At 61.5% G+C, this 16,103-nt stretch overlaps 3 protein-coding genes across 4 annotated transcripts; 1 reads left to right on the top strand and 2 right to left on the bottom strand.

Annotated features, from left to right (window-relative positions):
- Positions 1 to 592: 592 nt before the first annotated feature.
- On the top strand, positions 593 to 3,527 carry MRPS26 (mitochondrial ribosomal protein S26). Its single transcript, XM_075752804.1, has 4 exons — positions 593 to 863; positions 1,908 to 2,045; positions 2,787 to 2,910; positions 3,282 to 3,527. Exons 1-4 carry the CDS (start codon positions 601 to 603, stop codon positions 3,411 to 3,413), a joined length of 657 nt encoding a protein of 218 aa, XP_075608919.1. The 5' UTR covers positions 593 to 600; the 3' UTR covers positions 3,414 to 3,527.
- Positions 3,528 to 4,429: 902 nt separating this feature from the next.
- Positions 4,430 to 5,752, bottom strand: LOC104634622 (neurophysin 1). Of its 2 annotated transcripts, XM_075752806.1 has the most exons (3): positions 5,507 to 5,752; positions 5,127 to 5,331; positions 4,430 to 4,607 (listed from the first exon to the last, which is right to left on the bottom strand). In XM_075752806.1, the coding sequence occupies exons 1-3, from the start codon at positions 5,702 to 5,704 to the stop codon at positions 4,558 to 4,560; spliced, it is 453 nt and encodes a 150-aa protein (XP_075608921.1). In that variant the 5' UTR covers positions 5,705 to 5,752; the 3' UTR covers positions 4,430 to 4,557. The 2 variants fall into 2 exon arrangements, with proteins under 2 accessions (XP_075608921.1, XP_010299491.2); XM_010301189.2 differs by lacking the exon at positions 4,430 to 4,607 and having other exon boundaries at positions 4,996 to 5,331.
- Positions 5,753 to 8,187: 2,435 nt separating this feature from the next.
- Positions 8,188 to 10,257, bottom strand: LOC142601799 (vasotocin-neurophysin VT). Its single transcript, XM_075752815.1, has 3 exons — positions 9,859 to 10,257; positions 9,079 to 9,280; positions 8,188 to 8,433 (listed from the first exon to the last, which is right to left on the bottom strand). Exons 1-3 carry the CDS (start codon positions 10,036 to 10,038, stop codon positions 8,264 to 8,266), a joined length of 552 nt encoding a protein of 183 aa, XP_075608930.1. The 5' UTR covers positions 10,039 to 10,257; the 3' UTR covers positions 8,188 to 8,263.
- Between the last annotated feature and the right edge of the window lie 5,846 nt (positions 10,258 to 16,103).

The following is a 16,103-nucleotide window of genomic DNA, read 5'->3' on the forward strand; positions in this document are numbered from 1 at the left end:
GGGTGTTACCGTGTCCCGTGTGGGTGTTACCGTGTCCCTCAGGGGTGTTACCGTGTCCCGTGTGGGTGTTACCGTGTCCCTCAGGGGTGTTACCGTGTCCCTCAGGGGTGTTACCGTGCCCCGTGTGGGTGTTACCGTGTCCCTCAGGGGTGTTACCGTGTCCCCCAGGGGTGTTACCGTGTCCCTCAGGGGTGTTACCGTGTCCCTCAGGGGGTGTTACCGTGCCCCGTGTGGGTGTTACCGTGTCCCTCAGGGGTGTTACCGTGTCCCTCAGGGGTGTTACCGTGCCCCGTGTGGGTGTTACCGTGTCCCGTGTGGGTGTTACCGTGTCCCTCAGGGGTGTTACCGTGTCCCTCAGGGGTGTTACCGTGTCCCGTGTGGGTGTTACCGTGTCCCTCAGGGGTGTTACCGTGTCCCCCAGGGGTGTTACCGTGTCCCTCAGGGGTGTTACCGTGCCCCGTGTGGGTGTTACCGTGTCCCTCAGGGGTCCCGCACTACATTTCCCGTCAGGCCCCGCGCCGCGCTCCCTTCCCATGGTGCCTCGCTGGCGAGGCGGGGCGGCCCGCGGGACCGGACGTGACGTGCCCAGGCCGCCCCGCCATGCTGCCGGCGCTGAGGCGCTGCCGCCCGGGGCCGCTCCTGGGGGCCGCGCTGGGCCCCGCCGCCCGCCCGGGACCCGCACCCGGCTCCGCACCCGTCTGGGGGCCGCGGCTGGTCCCGGTGCGGGGCCGCAAGTCGCGGCATGACCCCCCCGCCAAGTCCAAGGCGTCGCGGCTGAAGGTGCCGCCGCCCGTCGACCCTGAGGAGCTGCTGGTGGTCACGGAGCGGTACCGGCAGCACCGGCTGGTCCTCGGCGCCCTCCGGTACCCGCCCGGGGCCTGGGACTGTGGGGTGATGTGGGCGGAGGGAGCGTTATGAGGCCGGGCTTGGGGCCGCTGTGGGGCAGGGGGCTGGGGGTGGGGCTGGGGGTGTTGGGGGGCTGGCTGTGGCTCTGGGTGTGGGGCTGGGGGTGTTGGGGGGCTGGCTGTGGCTCTGGGTATGGGGCTGGGGGTGTTGGGGGGCTGGCTGTGGCTGTGGGTATGGGGCTGGGGGTGTTGGGGGGCTGGCTGTGGCTGTGGGTATGGGGCTGGGGGTGTTGGGGGGCTGGCTGTGGGTATGGGGCTGGGGGTGTTGGGGGGCTGGCTGTGGCTGTGGGTATGGGGCTGGGGGTGTTGGGGGGCTGGCTGTGGCTGTGGGTATGGGGCTGGGGGTGTTGGGGGGCTGGCTGTGGCTCTGGGTATGGGGCTGGGGGTGTTGGGGGGCTGGCTGTGGGTATGGGGCTGGGGGTGTTGGGGGGCTGGCTGTGGCTCTGGGTGTGGGGCTGGGGGGTGTTGGGGGGCTGGCTGTGGCTCTGGGTATGGGGCTGGGGGGTGTTGGGGGGCTGGCTGTGGCTCTGGGTGTGGGGCTGGGGGGTGTTGGGGGGCTGGCTGTGGCTCTGGGTGTGGGGCTGGGGGGTGTTGGGGGGCTGGCTGTGGCTCTGGGTATGGAGCTGAGGACTGGGTATGGGGCTGGGGGGGGTTGATGTGCAGGGAAGGGTTGGCCTTGGGGCTGCTGTGGTGCAGAGATGGGTTGGGGGGCTGGCTGTGGAGCAAGGGGTTGGTTGTGAGGCTGCTGTGGGGCAGGGGGCTGAGCATAGGGCTATGGGGCTGCTGTAGAGCAGGGGAGAGTTGGGGGGGCTGGCTGTGGGGCAGGGGAGGGTAGGGGGGCTGGGGCTGCTTTGGAGCAGGGGTGGATAGACCCCGGGTTTGTGTGGGGCAGGGCAGGGGCAGGGTGGTGGGGCTGGCTCTGCTGGGGGGCAGGTTTGGGAGCCCCCCCTGGGCGCCCAGCCCCAGGCAGGAGCTCAGCAGTCTCCCCTCCCCTCCCGGCAGGGCCGAGTTCAGGGCCGAGGTGGTGCAGAAGAAGCGGGAGGCACTGCTGTCCCAGGAGGACTCGGCGGAGCTGATGGAGGAACACCGGCGCCTGATGGCCTGGAACGAGGCGGAGAATGCCCGGCAGCGGGCACGCAGGTCAGCCCAGCCCCGTGCAAAGCCGGGGCTTTGACTTCTGCTCACGCAGAACTAAATTCAACACCCGGGGCAGTTACTCAGGTTTAACTTTTACAAAGACACTTGACCTAAATTTTGACCTTTTTTAAATAAATCCACGTACACAGCGGTCACGTTTCCAGTGCCTCGCATTGCTGAGGGGTAAGTTGCCGAGCTCAGAACAACCTCCCGCTCTCCTGTGGAAGTGGGTGTCACCTGGAGGATAAGTTTTTCCGCGTTCCCTCACGCGTTGCTCCCGGGGAGCCATCCTCTGGTCAGGCACAGGAAGTGTGTCGATGCTTCCAAGAAAATCAGCATCTGCTGAACCTTGAAAGTGGGAGAAGGTTGAAGGGAAAACCCTGTCTGCCCAGGTCCTGCCGGAAGAATCTCGTGCTCCGACCTGGAGCTCCCAAACGGAGCCAGACCCTGCTAGATCTCGGATCTGCAGCATGTGCATCGGTGCCAGTCTGTTTGAAAGCTTTTGTGTTAAGGCTTTGCATTAATTTTTCTCTCACAGGAGAAGGGGAATTCTCTTCGTCCCCACGCTGGGGACAGCATGGGCTCTCTTCCTCGGCGCGGCTGCTCTGCTCCTTCCCTTTTTGTGCTGGCTGTGCTCAGACTTGGCAGCTTTGCACCCCGAGGGATCAGTGTGTCTCACCCAAGTGCCACCAGCGTGAGCATTCACCAAAGCCTTGTTGTTTTGTTTTCCTTTCCCTACGACAGAGAGGAAAGAATTAGGAAAGAAGAGGAAGAACGGAAGAGGCAGAAGTTACAGGCTGCGGAGAACAAGGCCAGGATAATGGAGGCTTTCCTGAAGGAGAAGGAGAAGGAGGTTCTCCAGCTGCAGGTAAGAGCAGCTGGTGCCTGCTGGGGAGAGCGCTGCCAGCAGTCCCTGCGGGGGATTTGATGGCAGCCCGTGGGAACCATGTGGAAGCCATCGGCTTATTTTCCAGAGATTTTTATGTTGGTAGCTGGGAACGCAAACGTTAGCGCCTTCCGGGAGTGTTGACAGTGTGTGGATGGGATAGAGGTTAAGTGAGAAACCAGAGGGTGGAATAATCCCGAGTGAGAGAATAAAGGTTTCCTTGTTCTGGGCTCGGCTTCTGCTGAGGTTCTGGCGATGCTGGTGGCACCTCGGGGTCTCTCGGAGCTCACGTGCTGCCCACAGCGACTTGTCCACTGGTGCGTGGTAAGAGCCGGTACTTGTCCTTCGCTCAGGAGGAAGCCAAAACCTTCATCACCCTTGAGAACCTGGACGCACGGATTGAGGAGTGCCTGGACAACCCTCGCAACTACAACTTCGCCATCGACAAGGATGGGCGGATTGTCAAACGGACAGTGTTGTCTTAGCGCTCCCTGGCCTGGGACAGGGGAGGTGCTGGGCTGGTTTCTGTCTGGAGGCTCCGTTTATGAGCCAATTTCTTCCTTTTAATGTATAAACCGACCACAGAATTGTTGGAGAAAGCCTGCGAGTCTGGCTGTGGTTCTTCTGAAGGGTTAACGCCTGCGGGAAGGAGGGTGAGGGAGAAACTTGGGCTTGCAACAAGCAGCAGAGGCACCAGCAGCCTGTCTCAGCCCTGCGAGGCGGCCGAGAAGCTGCCTGAGGAGCTGCTGGCGTTCGTATTCTCGTCGCTCTGAGACTCTGTGATTCCACCTCCCACGTGTTTGGATCCCTCACGCTTTCACGCAAAGCGTGTTGACGGGGCCGGGGGGGGAGAAGAGCAGATCCCGGCTCTGAGCTCCCCGGTGTGGCCCCCGGCGCTGTTCGCGTGTCAACCCCTTGAGATGCTTTATGAAGGAAAATGAGGTGGGAATGGGTTTGTAGGAAACACTGACCCCACGCTGCTGCTGCTTGTTGGGGGAAAGAATGAATTGATTCTCTGTTTCCTTTAAACCTGCCTTTGCACATCTCTTAGTGTGGCTAAATGAGACAATTGTGCAGGGCACATCTAAATGATACCGGCTTTTACGTGTCTCCTTTTCTCTTCCCCCCCGTCAGCCTTATTTTACGCCTCACCTGGGGCTGAAGTTGGAGGTAATACTGTAATTACTCCGGGTCCTCTTTGGCGGTTCTGGCTTACTGTGGTCTTGCAGAGCTCCGCTCCCAGCTTTGCCCCAAAACCGCTGGGTTTGGGCTGCCCCACACCCGGCTGGAGTGTGCTGCGGTTCAGGCAGAGCCCGAGCAGCCCGACCGTGCTCAGATAAAACACCAGCTGCAGGAATTGACCTTAAATCTTTGGGTTTTATCTACGCTTGCCTAAAAATAGCTTTTTTTGCTCCTGCCACCCTCCTAAGTCTGCACCTAAACCAGGCAAGCACACAAAAAACCACAAGACTTTTTTTTTTTTTTTTTTTTTTTGGTCTGTACAAGTTTTATTTCTAATTAAGCTCATCACTTAAATCTGAGTCACAGACCTTGGATCTGTTCTCGCCTTGATGCGGGGCTGGTACGGCTCTGTAGATAAGGGATCCTGCCGGTCCTCTCCCGGGTGGTCTATGCAATCAGCATTTCTTGGTCGCAGGATGAGTCAACCGCGCAACCCTCTGTGCAGGGAGAGAGAGGGGAGAGCGCCGTGTGAAGCGAGTCGGCACAAGCTAGCCCCCCAGAGCCCCCCACCCCACCCCACCGGCGCTGGTTTTTAATAACGTGGGGCAAGATGGTGTTCACTTCGCGACCCGTAGCTCCCCAGGGCTTGTGGCAGGTTCTCTGGTAGCGTCTGACTCGGGGAGGGGGTTGGGATTTTTGGAAAACCGTAACGAACGGAGGAGGGGGTGCAGGCTGCCGTGCGCCACAGGTCTCCTGCCGCTCGTTCGGCCCCTGAAATCTGCTGTCTGCCTTTTCCCTTCCCCAAAACCCGACCGTCTGTCACTGCCTTCCGTGGCATCAGGATCGACTCTGCCCAGAGCGGGGTGGCCCTGGCTGTCGGGGAGATGGACGGACAGACAGATGGCCATGACAAAGACGATCCCTTGGGCAACGTCCCTTCTCCCACTTCTATACGGTGTGCGAGGACCCCCGTGGCGAGAGCCCTGGCAGGGACGCGGCCCCGGCGCTGCCCTCACCGCTGCTGCAGCAGATGCCGGGGGCGGCACAGCTTCCTCCGCTCCCACCGCAGGGTTTACGTCCCGATTCGCAGGGTGTCGGCAAGAAGTTTTCCTCCTGGCACCGCAGGGTTTCGGAGGTGCCGATGTAACAACCCAGCTCTTCTCCACAGCAGATGTTGGGACCGAAGCAGTGGCCTTTGTTCCTGGGACCACAGGGCAGGCACTGCTCGGGGAAGGAAGAGGAGGGGAGAGTTATTGGGGAAAGCACCTGGGGTCGGGTCAAGCCTTTCCCCTGGTCCTTTCCTCCCTCCCGCCGACATCTTGCCCATGGGAGCACTGGGGAGGGTGGGCAGGAGGAGAGGAGGGGGTCAGGAGGGCTCCAGCCCACCGGGACGTACCTTCCTGATGTCCAGCGCTGCGCGTTTGCCCCCGATGGGGCAGTTCTGGATGTAGCAAGCGGAGGAGAGAGCCAGGAGCCCCAGGAGGCAGACGGCGAGCGCCTTGCAGGGCATGGCTGCAGGGTCGGGAAGCTTTTTCGGCTTCTCATCCCGGAGAGCGGTCGTGTATATATATGGTGCTGGCTCCTGCTTACACATGCCGGCACCGGCGTCACCCGTTTCTCTTAAAAACCACAAGACATTGCTTCCCACACCGAAGGGCGCTGCTAATAGCTGGAGGTCAAGGACGTGAGGTCAAGGCCAGGGTGTTGGTTTTCTCCTCGGTGATGACTCCCATCGCAGCAGGGGAAACGTGCGGAGTCTGTGGACGCTGTTTGGGGCTCGGGTCCCTCCTCTGCCAACCCCTTCGGGCTGCTGAGCTGTGGCTTGTCACTCTGTGTCCCCTTCGGGCCCCGCTGCCGTGGGTTGGGAAGGGACCACTGTAGCCAGGTGGGATGCTTCCACCCAGGAGTGGGGTGAGCAGGGGCTTTGTGTGTTCCTTGGCTTCGAATCCCTTCTGGGGGGGGCAGGAACCGTATCCTCCTCCAGGAGCATCTGGGGTGGGAAAGGCGGTGTTGGTCCTTCCCACCTATCTCTGCCTGGCCTCTGGGGGAAGCTCAGCACTGGGCTTGTCCCGCTCTGGGGTGGCAGTGACACCGGCCCAGTCCTGCCTGCTTTCACCTCACAGCACCCAGGCAGCCTGAAAACATCAACCCTCGTCGGCAAAGGCCTGAAAACACAAATTTCCCCCCCCCCCCCCCCCCCCCCCGTTGTTTCTGTCCTGGCGCTGAGCCTGGGGCTGGAGCGTGATGCCCTGGACACCGTCAACAGGGAAGGAAGGAAGGAAGGAAGGAAGGAAGGAAGGAAGGAAGGAAGGAAGGAAGGAAGGAAGGAAGGACGGACCACCACCCCCCCCGGGAGAAACAGCACCGGGGCCGAGGGCTGGTGCCATCACACGGGGTTCTGCTCACCCCAACATATCGCCTTCGTTACCGCAATTAAGGGCTTCCCGGCTTGAATAAATTCCTCTGCTATGAATGAGTCTTACGTCTGTCGAGATCATTACCCTGGTCCCTCCCCGCGCCTGCTTAATTGGGAATTAGGCAGCGCAGAGCCCGGGAGCCGTGACCTCTCCTCGGCCCCTCCGGCTCGCTTCGCAATCGGCCACTTAGCCCGGCCGGCGGCGGGGGCAGCCAGGTCCTCGTCACCCGCCCGGGGTCAGGCAGCCGGCGAGTCCTGGTCCCTGGGGACCGGCCGGGGTCCATGTTAATGGGTTGGAAATGGGGCTCAGCGTCTGCCGTGTGACGTCCGAACGGCTCAGCCCCGGCTGCCGCCCCGCTGCGGCGTGGCAGAAGGGAAAAACACCATCCAGGAGCCTCTACGGCTGATTTGGGGGTGCCCAGACCCCCGTGGGTGGGGTTGGGATGCGCCTTGGGGAGACAAGTGTGAAAAACCCCTCCAATTATCAGCTCCTGGTGGTTTTTGGGACCGTGACACCCCAACGCTGAGGCTCCCGTCAGCCTAGAGCATCATCCCCGCTCAGTGGTGCGTCCCCCGATGCTGCAGGAGACGTTGGGGTTCGCATCCTGCATCCCGGGACAGGCTGAGTGCCGGGGCTGAGCTTAACAGCTGGATCCCACGGGCATCCAGCTCGGGGTCACCCATCCCCATCGGCACTGCCGCTTTCCCACTGATTTTGGGGTGACTTCAGGTCCCCCCACCTCCCCGGGGGCTGGGATAAGATGCTCATTGCGGGGACCGGGCACCGGGTTAATCCCGCACCCCCTGCGAGGTGCGGGGAGCTGACGTGGGCAGGATGGGTCCCGCTGGCGTGAGGGAGCTCCACCTCCCCGGAGGTGCCACCTCCCTCGGGGACATTATAAAGGACGAGCTGTCCCCCCACACTGCGGCCAGATCCCAGCCCAGAGAGACCCGGAGCGGGGACCCTGCCAGGGTAAGAGAGCTGGGGAGTGGGGTAGGGAAAAGGGTTGGGGTAACGGTCCCCCAAATTTGGGGGGGTGATGGTGGAATAACTGGGGGGCTGATCCTACCCATGGGTGTCTGGTGGGGACCGGTTCATGAGCGATGGTGGGGAAAGATGAGACCAGCCCTGGGGGGTTGTATGAAGCTGGGAACCCAAATCTTTCTGCTCTTGGGGTTTTTTTGGGTGGTTTTCCTTACTTTTTATCATTTTTAATAGATGTGGCTTGAAGCCGCCTGTCATGCTTGTTCCCGAAGGCAATGGGGCCCCAAATCTGCCCCAAAGAGGGGTCTTGGCCAAGAGGTAACATGACGGTGGCACATCCCAGCCGACCCCTGTCTCCTGGGGGTGCTGTGGGAGGCTCAGCACCCATGGGTGCTGCCAGGGCAGGTCTTGATGGCCAGAGCCCCAAGGCCAGCTCGGCCTGAGCTGCTTTCCCTCAGTGCTGTAAGGACGGGGCCAAATCCTGCACCCAGCCCAGCAAAACCGCTGCGGGTGGGAGCTGAACTGCACGGGGCTGGATGGGAATTTGGGGGGGGGGGGGGTGTAAGACCCACCAACCTCCAATCCCCCCACCCTGAGCACCTGATGGGTCCCCCGGAGCCTCCCCGTGACCCGTCCCCAGCACCCCAGACGAAGCCACCACAGTGCACGAGGACATTTATTGGGTCTCCTATTTACAACGCTGGGATGGGGGGGATCGGTGACGGTTGGGGGGGGACGCCCGACGCCCTGGCTCAGAGGAGGGGGTGCTTGCCCTGCTGCTGCTGCTGCCGGTTCGCCAAGTGCATCAGCTTGAGGAGCAGATCTCCGGCCGAGCCATCCAGCACTGTCAGGTTCTTCTCCGTCACCTCCTGAGCCCCATCGCCGCCTTCGTCTAGGCAGCCGGCGTCCATCGCACAAGTTTCTTCAGCAGAAAGCAAAACGTCGGGATGGGTTATTTAGGACCACGAGTGGTTTATTTTTGGGTGGGGAAGAGGTTGGTGGCAGGCGGCGCTGCCCGCGCAGCTCACGCCCCAGCTCTGTCCCTCCCGTAAACCGGGAGCGGGGCTGGCCGGGCTTCTCCCAGCGCGTTGGGGAGGTTGCGTCTGCCTGGCCGGGAAACGTCTCACGGTTTGTGGCTCGGGAAGGAGCTCTGAGCCCAATCCTGATCACGGAATCACAGACGTGATTGGGTGGGAAGGGACCTTTAAAGGCCACCTAGTCCAACCCCTGTCCCGCAGCGAGCGGGGACATCTTCAACCAGCCCAGGCTGCTCGGAGCCCCGTCCAACCTGGCCTTGAATGTTTCCAGGGATGGGGCATCTACCACCTCTCTGGGCAACCTGCTCCAGTGCCTCACCACTCTCAGCGTAAAAAATTTCTTCCTTATATCTAGTCTGAGTCTGACTATCCCAAAATTATCCCCAAATGGGGACACCACTGCTGCTGCTCCGTGCCTCAGTTTCCCCTTTGGGAGGTGAGGTCTAGCAGAAGGACCGACCCATGCCATGGTCCCAAGCCACCCCAAACTCCCCTCTCCAGACCCCCAACCCACCCCTCCCCAACATTACCGGCGGTGCAGCAGATGCCGGGTGCGGCGCAGCGGCCGCCGGAGCCGCAGGGCTGCCCGCCGGCCTGGCAGGGTGAAGGCAGGTAGTCTTCCTCGGCGCAGCGCCGCGTCTCCGCCGTGCCCAGGTAACAGCCCAGCTCCGCGCCGCAGCAGATGCCGGGGCCGAAGCAGTTGCCTCTGTTCCCGGGGCCGCAGGGCATGCACTGGGGGGGGACGGAGCTGCTTGAGTCCCTCGTGTCCCCCCCCCCCCAAAAAAGGGGGGGTACACGCTGCTTGCACCCCCTTGTATTCAACAGCACCCCCACACACACACCCCCCCCACTTTCCCAGCCCTCGGGGTGCCACGCCGGCACGGGGTGACCTGGCTTGTCCCCGTCTCCAGCAGCGTGGCCTCGTGCTGCGGCCCTGGCCCCACTTTTGGGGGGGGGGGGGAGGGTCCCTGCTGCCCCCCGTGTCCTCCCTGTCTCTGCTCCGTGGGGGGTGCCCTGCGCCCCCCTCGCCATGCTTGGCTGTGGCTGAGCCCCGTCCCCCTCCTTGAGGTGACAACATCATTTTGGGGGCGGGGGGGGAAGTCACTCCTTCCTCCACCACCGCCCCACCGCATGCCCTTGGGCATGTCCCCCAGCCCTCCCAAAAAACCAGGGTGCACCGTGCTGCTCGGGGGAGCGTGGCACAGCCGAGGGTGACGGGGAGCCTCTGCGCCCCACGGAGCTCCTCCATCCCCCCCCAAAAAAAGCCCCATCCCATCTCCCCCCCCCACGCCCCCCACCCCGTTGCGTACCTGCCGGAGGGCTGTGTCGACCAGGGCCCGCTTGCCGCCGCGGGGACAGTTCTGGATGTAGCAGGCGGAGGAGAAGGCGAGGAGGCAGAGGAAGGCGAGGGGCAGCGAAGGCTCCGCCATGGCCGAGGGTGTCTGCAGCCGGGCCAGGGGAAGCCGGACGCCCTGCCGCTCGCCGTGCATCTGGCCCCGTGCTGCGCCGGGCGCTATTTATGCTGCTGTCGCCCCTTCCCAGGGGAGGAGGAAAAGGAGGAGGAGGAAGAAGAAGAAGAAGAAGAGGGCTGGGTTGGTTTTTTTTTTTTTGTTGGGTTGTTTTTTTTCCCCCTATCTTTTTTTTTTTTTTTTTTCCCAAATCGCATCCAAGCGAATCTGTAATTTAGGTGACTCAGTGCAGGAGTGCAAGCGGCAGCGCTCGGAGCTGGTGATTCCCCCCCCCCCCACCCCGCTCCCCGAGCCGTGGCTGCTCCGAGGGGCACCCCAGGGACAGCCAGTGCATGGGGAGGGGTGCTGGGGGGGGGGTGTTGGGGCCGGGGTGCTCCGTCAGGAGGTGCTGGCCGGGGAGGGATGCGGGTTTGGGAGGGATGCTCAGTCAGAAGATGCTGGTTCAGAGAGGGCCGTTGGGTTTGGGAGGGATCCTGGTTTGGAGGCGGCTGTTTTGGGGGAGAGGTGCTGCTCTGGGAGGGACGCGCGTTTTTTTGGGAGGGGTGCTGGGTTGGGAGGGAAGCTGGTCTGGGAGGGGTGCTGGTTTGGGGAGGGGTGCTCGTTGAGAAGCTGCGGGTTTGGGGAGGGTTGTTGGTTTGGAGGCTGCTGGTCTGGGAGGGCCGCCAGCTTCAGAGGGATGCTGGTTGGAATGACGCTGGTCTGGGGGGGCTGCTGGAGGGAAGGGAGGGGGGGGAACGCTGGGGTGCACAGAGACGCACCTAAACCAAGGGGCTCGGCTGCGGCGCTGGACCGCAGAGCACCGGGGTGCAGAGCAGGACCCTGCCACAACCCGGGCCCGAAGGGACGTGTCATTGTCACCCACGGCTCACCCACCTCTTGTTCTCCAAGAAACAAGGCGACGGAGACGCTAACGGCAGAGGCAGAGAAGGAGAAGAAAAACGTACCTTTGGGGCTGGCACCCACCCTCCTGTTGGCACCCAGCGGGTGCCACCTGCTCTGAGACCTGGCACGCTCGTGTCACCGATGGGCTGTCGGAAACGTCAGTACGGGGCAAAGGGCAGCAAAAAGCTCTCCCCGCACCATCCAGCCGCAGACGGCCCTGCCAGGCCCAGAGCCCCTTTCCACCAATGCCAAGGGTGACCTCGGCAACAGGAAATTAATATGCAGAGGGGAATCAGGCGCCTAACGAGCATCTGCCCCCCCCCTCCCCCCCCAAGCGTTGGGGCTGGCTCGCGGCGGTCAGGAGGGGCTCATTTGGGGGTGCTGGGAGGGGGTGGGCAACGGGGGCGGTGTCACTGGCCGTGGTCCAGCCTCTGGGGTGGTTTCCTGCCCTGAACTGAGTCTTCATCAAAGATGGGGAATTGAAGAAGAGGCGGCTCCGGGGAGACCTTAGAGCCCCTTCCAGTCCCTACAGGGGCTCCAGGAAAGCTGGAGAGGGGCTGGTGACAAGGGCAGCGAGTGACAGGCCAAGGGGAATGGCCTGAAGCTGCAGGAGGGGAGATGGAGATGGGATGGGAGGCAGAAATCCTTCCCTGTGAGGGTGCTGAGGCCCTGGCCCAGGCTGCCCAGGGAAGCTGTGGCTGCCCCTGGCTCCCTGGCAGTGGTCAAGGCCAGGTTGGATGGGGCTTTGGGCAACCTGGGCTAGTGGAGGGTGTCCCTGCCCATGGCAGGGGGGTGGAACTGGATGGGCTGGGAGGTCCCTTCCCACCCAAACCAGTCTGGGATTCTGTGCATTGAGGCAGAGAACCATAAAAATCAGCCTGAGGATCACTTGGGGTGTCTGGAGCATGGCAGTTCCCCACCCTCATTAGCATCCGTCACTTACCCTCGTTAGCATCCCTTTCGGAGCGAGGGGGACGGTGGTACCCTGGGTGGGGAAGGGGCTGCTGCTCTGCCTGAACATCCCCAAGGACAGCGTGGTTCCCGCTGCGCTCCACCCTGGCACAACCAACGTGCTCTGAAAAGCAAAGCGAGCCCCGTGCCGGGCTCCGCAGGCACCAGCGAGGGATGTTGGAAGGGGACGAACCCGAGAGCGGCGCTTCACCACCCGGGGGGGGGCCGAGGCACGCAGGGAGAAGGGCGAGCATCCATTTTTGGGGTGATGCTTGCGGTGCTGGGGGTCCCAGCCTGATCCCATCCCCTGCCCTGGGATTTTGGAGGGATGCATCAACCTTGGGGGGGGTTATGGTCCTGACTTTTTGGGGGGGCTCCTGGGCTTTTCCATGGGTAAAATAAGGGTGATTCCCCCCCCCCCCCCCCCAGGAGGGGTGAAGGTAACCACAGCCCCTGACTCAGGTCTCCCTGGGACAAAGGCAGCAGCGAGTTCCCAAATTTGCCCCGTGCCCACCACCTGAGACGCTGAATCACCCACGTGGGGCAGCCGTGGGCAGCTTTAATGACCAATATTATTAGCACCAGCCACGTTTCCCCATCCAAACCCATCCCTTCACAGCGGGAGCCGAAACCCACTTGCGTTGCAGGACCGAGGAGGATGCAAAAGCCCTCGGCTGGGAAAACTTTTCTTTAAAAGAAACCCAAATGTCAGCTCTAAATTGGGTGTTACACGCTCATGCTCCGTCTCTTCATTACTGTATCGTAAAATTACATTAGCTGGGAACGATCTGCATTCAAATGACTCTGTGTCTGGAATGATAACGCAGGAATATGAGATTAAAATGTAATTATGCTCTTTAAAGTCAAGGAAGGTTAATAAAATGTTTTTCCAAGTTGCAGAGGCTCCGCAGCCACAACGCAGAATCACTTACGGGAATCAAGGGGAGGATGAGGTGGGGAGGAGGAGGCAGGGGGAGGCAAAAAAAAAATGTGTAGAAAACATAAAAAGGGGGTTTGGGGGATGAAAATATTGGGGTCACCATGGGGGGGGGGTGTGTGTGTGTGATCTCAGGCTGAGGGGGTTTCATGGGGCTGGGCAGACCCGGCCAGGAGCACCCTTGCTGGGCAGGGATGCTCACTGGTACCCGGCCGCAGCCCCGGGGCGATGCTGGGGCCCCCGACCCGCACCCAGCTCCGGCTTGATGTTTTGAGGCTACTCGAATCCGTGCTCCAACACCCCCCCCAAACACCACCCGGGTGGGGGGGGTCCTTCTCTGCATCCCCAGCGCCGGATTTGCTCCGCCACGTCCCTGCTCTTCCCCAGGCTCTTCCCGGGGCCCCAGAGGAGCCCCCTTCGTTAGCGCTGATCTCCTAACGACATGCGAGGCGCGCGAGGCGGGCGCTGCGGCATTAATCGGCGGCGTTAGCTGCCTGCTATCTATAACCCGGCTCGCGGAGGAAAGCCCCAAAGGCCTGCCACGGGGTGGGGAGCGGGCAGCAGCCCCAAAATCCACACACCACCCCCCAGCCCCCCCCCACTCAGCCCAATTTCGGCCCCAGCTCTTCCTACGTATCAGCAAAGGGGCTGGGGGCTGCCGGGGAGGCTCAGCCACGGAGCTTCGCTGCTTGTGCCCTTCCCAATGGCTTTGCACCTCCGGGAATAACCTGGATGGTGGGAAACGGGGCGTCCAGCAGCGACCTGCAACGGTCCCGCACTGTTTTGCAGGTAAAACACCCTCCGGCTGCACCTGTAGCTTTAGAGCATCATTGCTGCACGGAAATCATGATTATTTTTTTCCCAATCCTTGAACGATCGCACCCTTGCACACAGTCAGGGCAAACCACAAGCATATTTCCTCCCCCCCCCCCCCATCCTTCGTTAGCAGAGGAAGCTTCGTTAGCTTTAAAGCCTCCACCGAGGTGTTTTTTTTAGATCCCCTCCAGAGGCGGGAGAGAGGATGGAGGTCGTGGTGCTCTGCCACAGCCCACGCTGCCCGACGCAGAGGTCAAAGCGACAAAGTTTAATCAGAATAAACTAGAGGACATCAGGTACCGCGTGGAGAAGGGGAAGATTTTCTCAGATTTGTGCGTTTTCCTGCCTTTTCCATGGCTGGAGGGGGATGCGGCAGACAAGGAGAAAGTTCTTGAACAGGTTGCTGCAGGGAAGCAGGTTGGACCGGCAAAGGCAGCAACTCCCTTCTCCTGCCTGGGTGAACTAATGCTCCTCAGGTGGGACAGTCCCGGCGGCATTCAGCGGAGCACCGGCCTGTCACGAGCCTTTCAGCCGGTCGCCACGAACTCATGACTTGATGGGGGTTAATGGCCGGGGGGCTGCTGGGGAGGGCAGATCCTGCACCTCCCGGCTGAGCACAGCACCTTCTTTTTATGTGTCATGGCTACAGATGCTCCTCGGCTTCCACGGCACGATGGCAAATAGCTTTGGTGCTCATTTAAAGAAGGAAGAGCCCAACGTCAAGCTTTGCTGTGGCGCTGTCTTTATTACTTGCCCGTCCAGATCCAGACGTCACGATGCAGACGTCACGTCGGAAGGTTACTGACCGGCAAGGGCTGGATTTGTCCTCCACAAAGTGTTTGAAGGAGAACGTTAGAGGAAATTGCTCAGGCCTTCAATCAAAGGCCGTTCCCCACCTCCCGAAGAGAAGACAGGCTCGGCGCCGGGAAATAAATTTGCTCGTGGCATCTGCTCATTCTGCGTGGGAGCTTAAGGGGAAGTGCTGTGGGTCCTGGCAGAAGACCCCATGGGAAGCGGGGAGAAGGACTTGGGGCTGTTGGTGGATGAAAAGCCCAACATGAGCTGACAATGTGCGCGGGCAGCCCAGAAAGCCAACTGTGGCCTGGGCTGCGTGTCCAGCAGCATGACCAGCAGGTCGAGGGAAGGGATTCTGCCCCTCTGCTCCGCTCTGGGGAGACCCCCCTGCAGTGCTGCGTCCAGCTCTGGGGGCCCCAGCACAAGAAGGACATGGAGCTGTGGGAGCAAGTCCAGAGGAGGCCACAGAGATGATCCAAGGGCTGGAGCACCTCTGCTATGGAGACAGGCTGAGAGAGTTGGGGTTGTTCAGCCTGGAGAAGAGAAGGCTCCGGGGAGACCTTAGAGCCCCTTCCAGTCCCTACAGGGGCTCCAGGAAAGCTGGAGAGGGGCTGGTGACAAGGGCAGGGAGTGACAGGCCAAGGGGAATGGCCTGAAGCTGCAGGAGGGGAGATGGAGATGGGATGGGAGGCAGAAATCCTTCCCTGTGAGGGTGCTGAGGCCCTGGCCCAGGTTGCCCAGAGAAGCTGTGGCTGCCCCTGGCTCCCTGGCAGTGTTCAAGGCCAGGCTGGATGGGGCTTTGGGCAACCTGGGCTAGTGGAGGGTGTCCCTGCCCATGGCAGGGGGGTGGAACTGGATGGGCTGTGAGGTCCCTGCCAACCCAAACCTGTCTGGGTTTCTGTGATTCTAAGTCCTGGCTATGTGAATCACCCACCACCAAGCCCAGCTTCTTGGGGTGCAGAGAGGGTCTCCGCTGCCCCTGAGGTTTCAGCGCCCTGCTCCATCGCAGGGGGAGCGATGAGGAGGACCCAAGCCCAGCTGGGGGTAACAGGCTGCTTCCCTAAGCCACGAGAGGTGGGCGCAGAGGGAAATTCATCCCTTCTCCCTCCAGCAAGACAGGACTTACCGCCAAAGGTCCTAGAGGGCTGAGGAGGAGGAGAAATAGGGTGGATGAAGGCTCTGAGAAAGCTGACATAAGATGGGGCCAGCCCTCCTCTGAGCAGGGGCTGGATCAGATGTCCCCCCGCTCGCTCCCTGGGGAACGAAGGGAACCTCGAGAGAGAACTCCCCAGCAAGAGGGGTCCCAGCCCGAATCGCTGCCCACCGGCAGGAGAAACTTGTGGGCAGGAGAGACGCTCGGCTGAGCCGACAACGGCTTTGGGTTTCGCCGGAGGCGACCAGGCTCTGTTAGCAGGAGGGAGATGGCTGGGGGGACGGGAGCCGCTCCGGCAGCGATCCTTCCCCGGAGACGTGGGGCGGAGGAGGTGCGAGCGCTGAATCATGCCGGGATGGGTCTCTGCAAACACGACAACCACAGGATTAAGAGGATTTTTCCTGCCTCTGAATTGTGGGATTTTTAGAACTTTTTTTGCCTATTTTCTTTTACGATTTAAAGATGGGGGGGGCTTCCTATTTTTGCTGCAAATGGAGATGGATTACAAACTCCCACTGACGCAGAGCAGGATCAGTTCAGCGCTGATACGAA

Source organism: Balearica regulorum, chromosome 4, assembly GCF_011004875.1.
Source record: "Balearica regulorum gibbericeps isolate bBalReg1 chromosome 4, bBalReg1.pri, whole genome shotgun sequence".
NCBI lineage: Eukaryota > Metazoa > Chordata > Aves > Gruiformes > Gruidae > Balearica > Balearica regulorum.

Bases quoted from the DNA above. Each gene is read 5' to 3' on its own strand.
- MRPS26 (XM_075752804.1), top strand. From the start codon at position 601: ATGCTGCCGGCGCTGAGGCGCTGCCGCCCGGGGCCGCTCCTGGGGGCC. The intron at 2,046-2,786 runs GTCAGCCCAGCC...TCCCTACGACAG, and splicing joins GCCCGGCAGCGGGCACGCAG to AGAGGAAAGAATTAGGAAAG. The intron at 2,911-3,281 runs GTAAGAGCAGCT...TCCTTCGCTCAG, and splicing joins AGGAGGTTCTCCAGCTGCAG to GAGGAAGCCAAAACCTTCAT.
- LOC104634622 (XM_010301189.2), bottom strand. From the start codon at position 5,704: ATGTGTAAGCAGGAGCCAGCACCATATATATACACGACCGCTCTCCGG. The intron at 5,332-5,506 runs GTACGTCCCGGT...TTCCCCGAGCAG, and splicing joins CAGCGCTGGACATCAGGAAG to TGCCTGCCCTGTGGTCCCAG.
- LOC142601799 (XM_075752815.1), bottom strand. From the start codon at position 10,038: ATGCACGGCGAGCGGCAGGGCGTCCGGCTTCCCCTGGCCCGGCTGCAG. The intron at 9,281-9,858 runs GTACGCAACGGG...GTCCCCCCCCAG, and splicing joins TCGACACAGCCCTCCGGCAG to TGCATGCCCTGCGGCCCCGG. The intron at 8,434-9,078 runs GTAATGTTGGGG...TTTCTGCTGAAG, and splicing joins CGGCATCTGCTGCACCGCCG to AAACTTGTGCGATGGACGCC.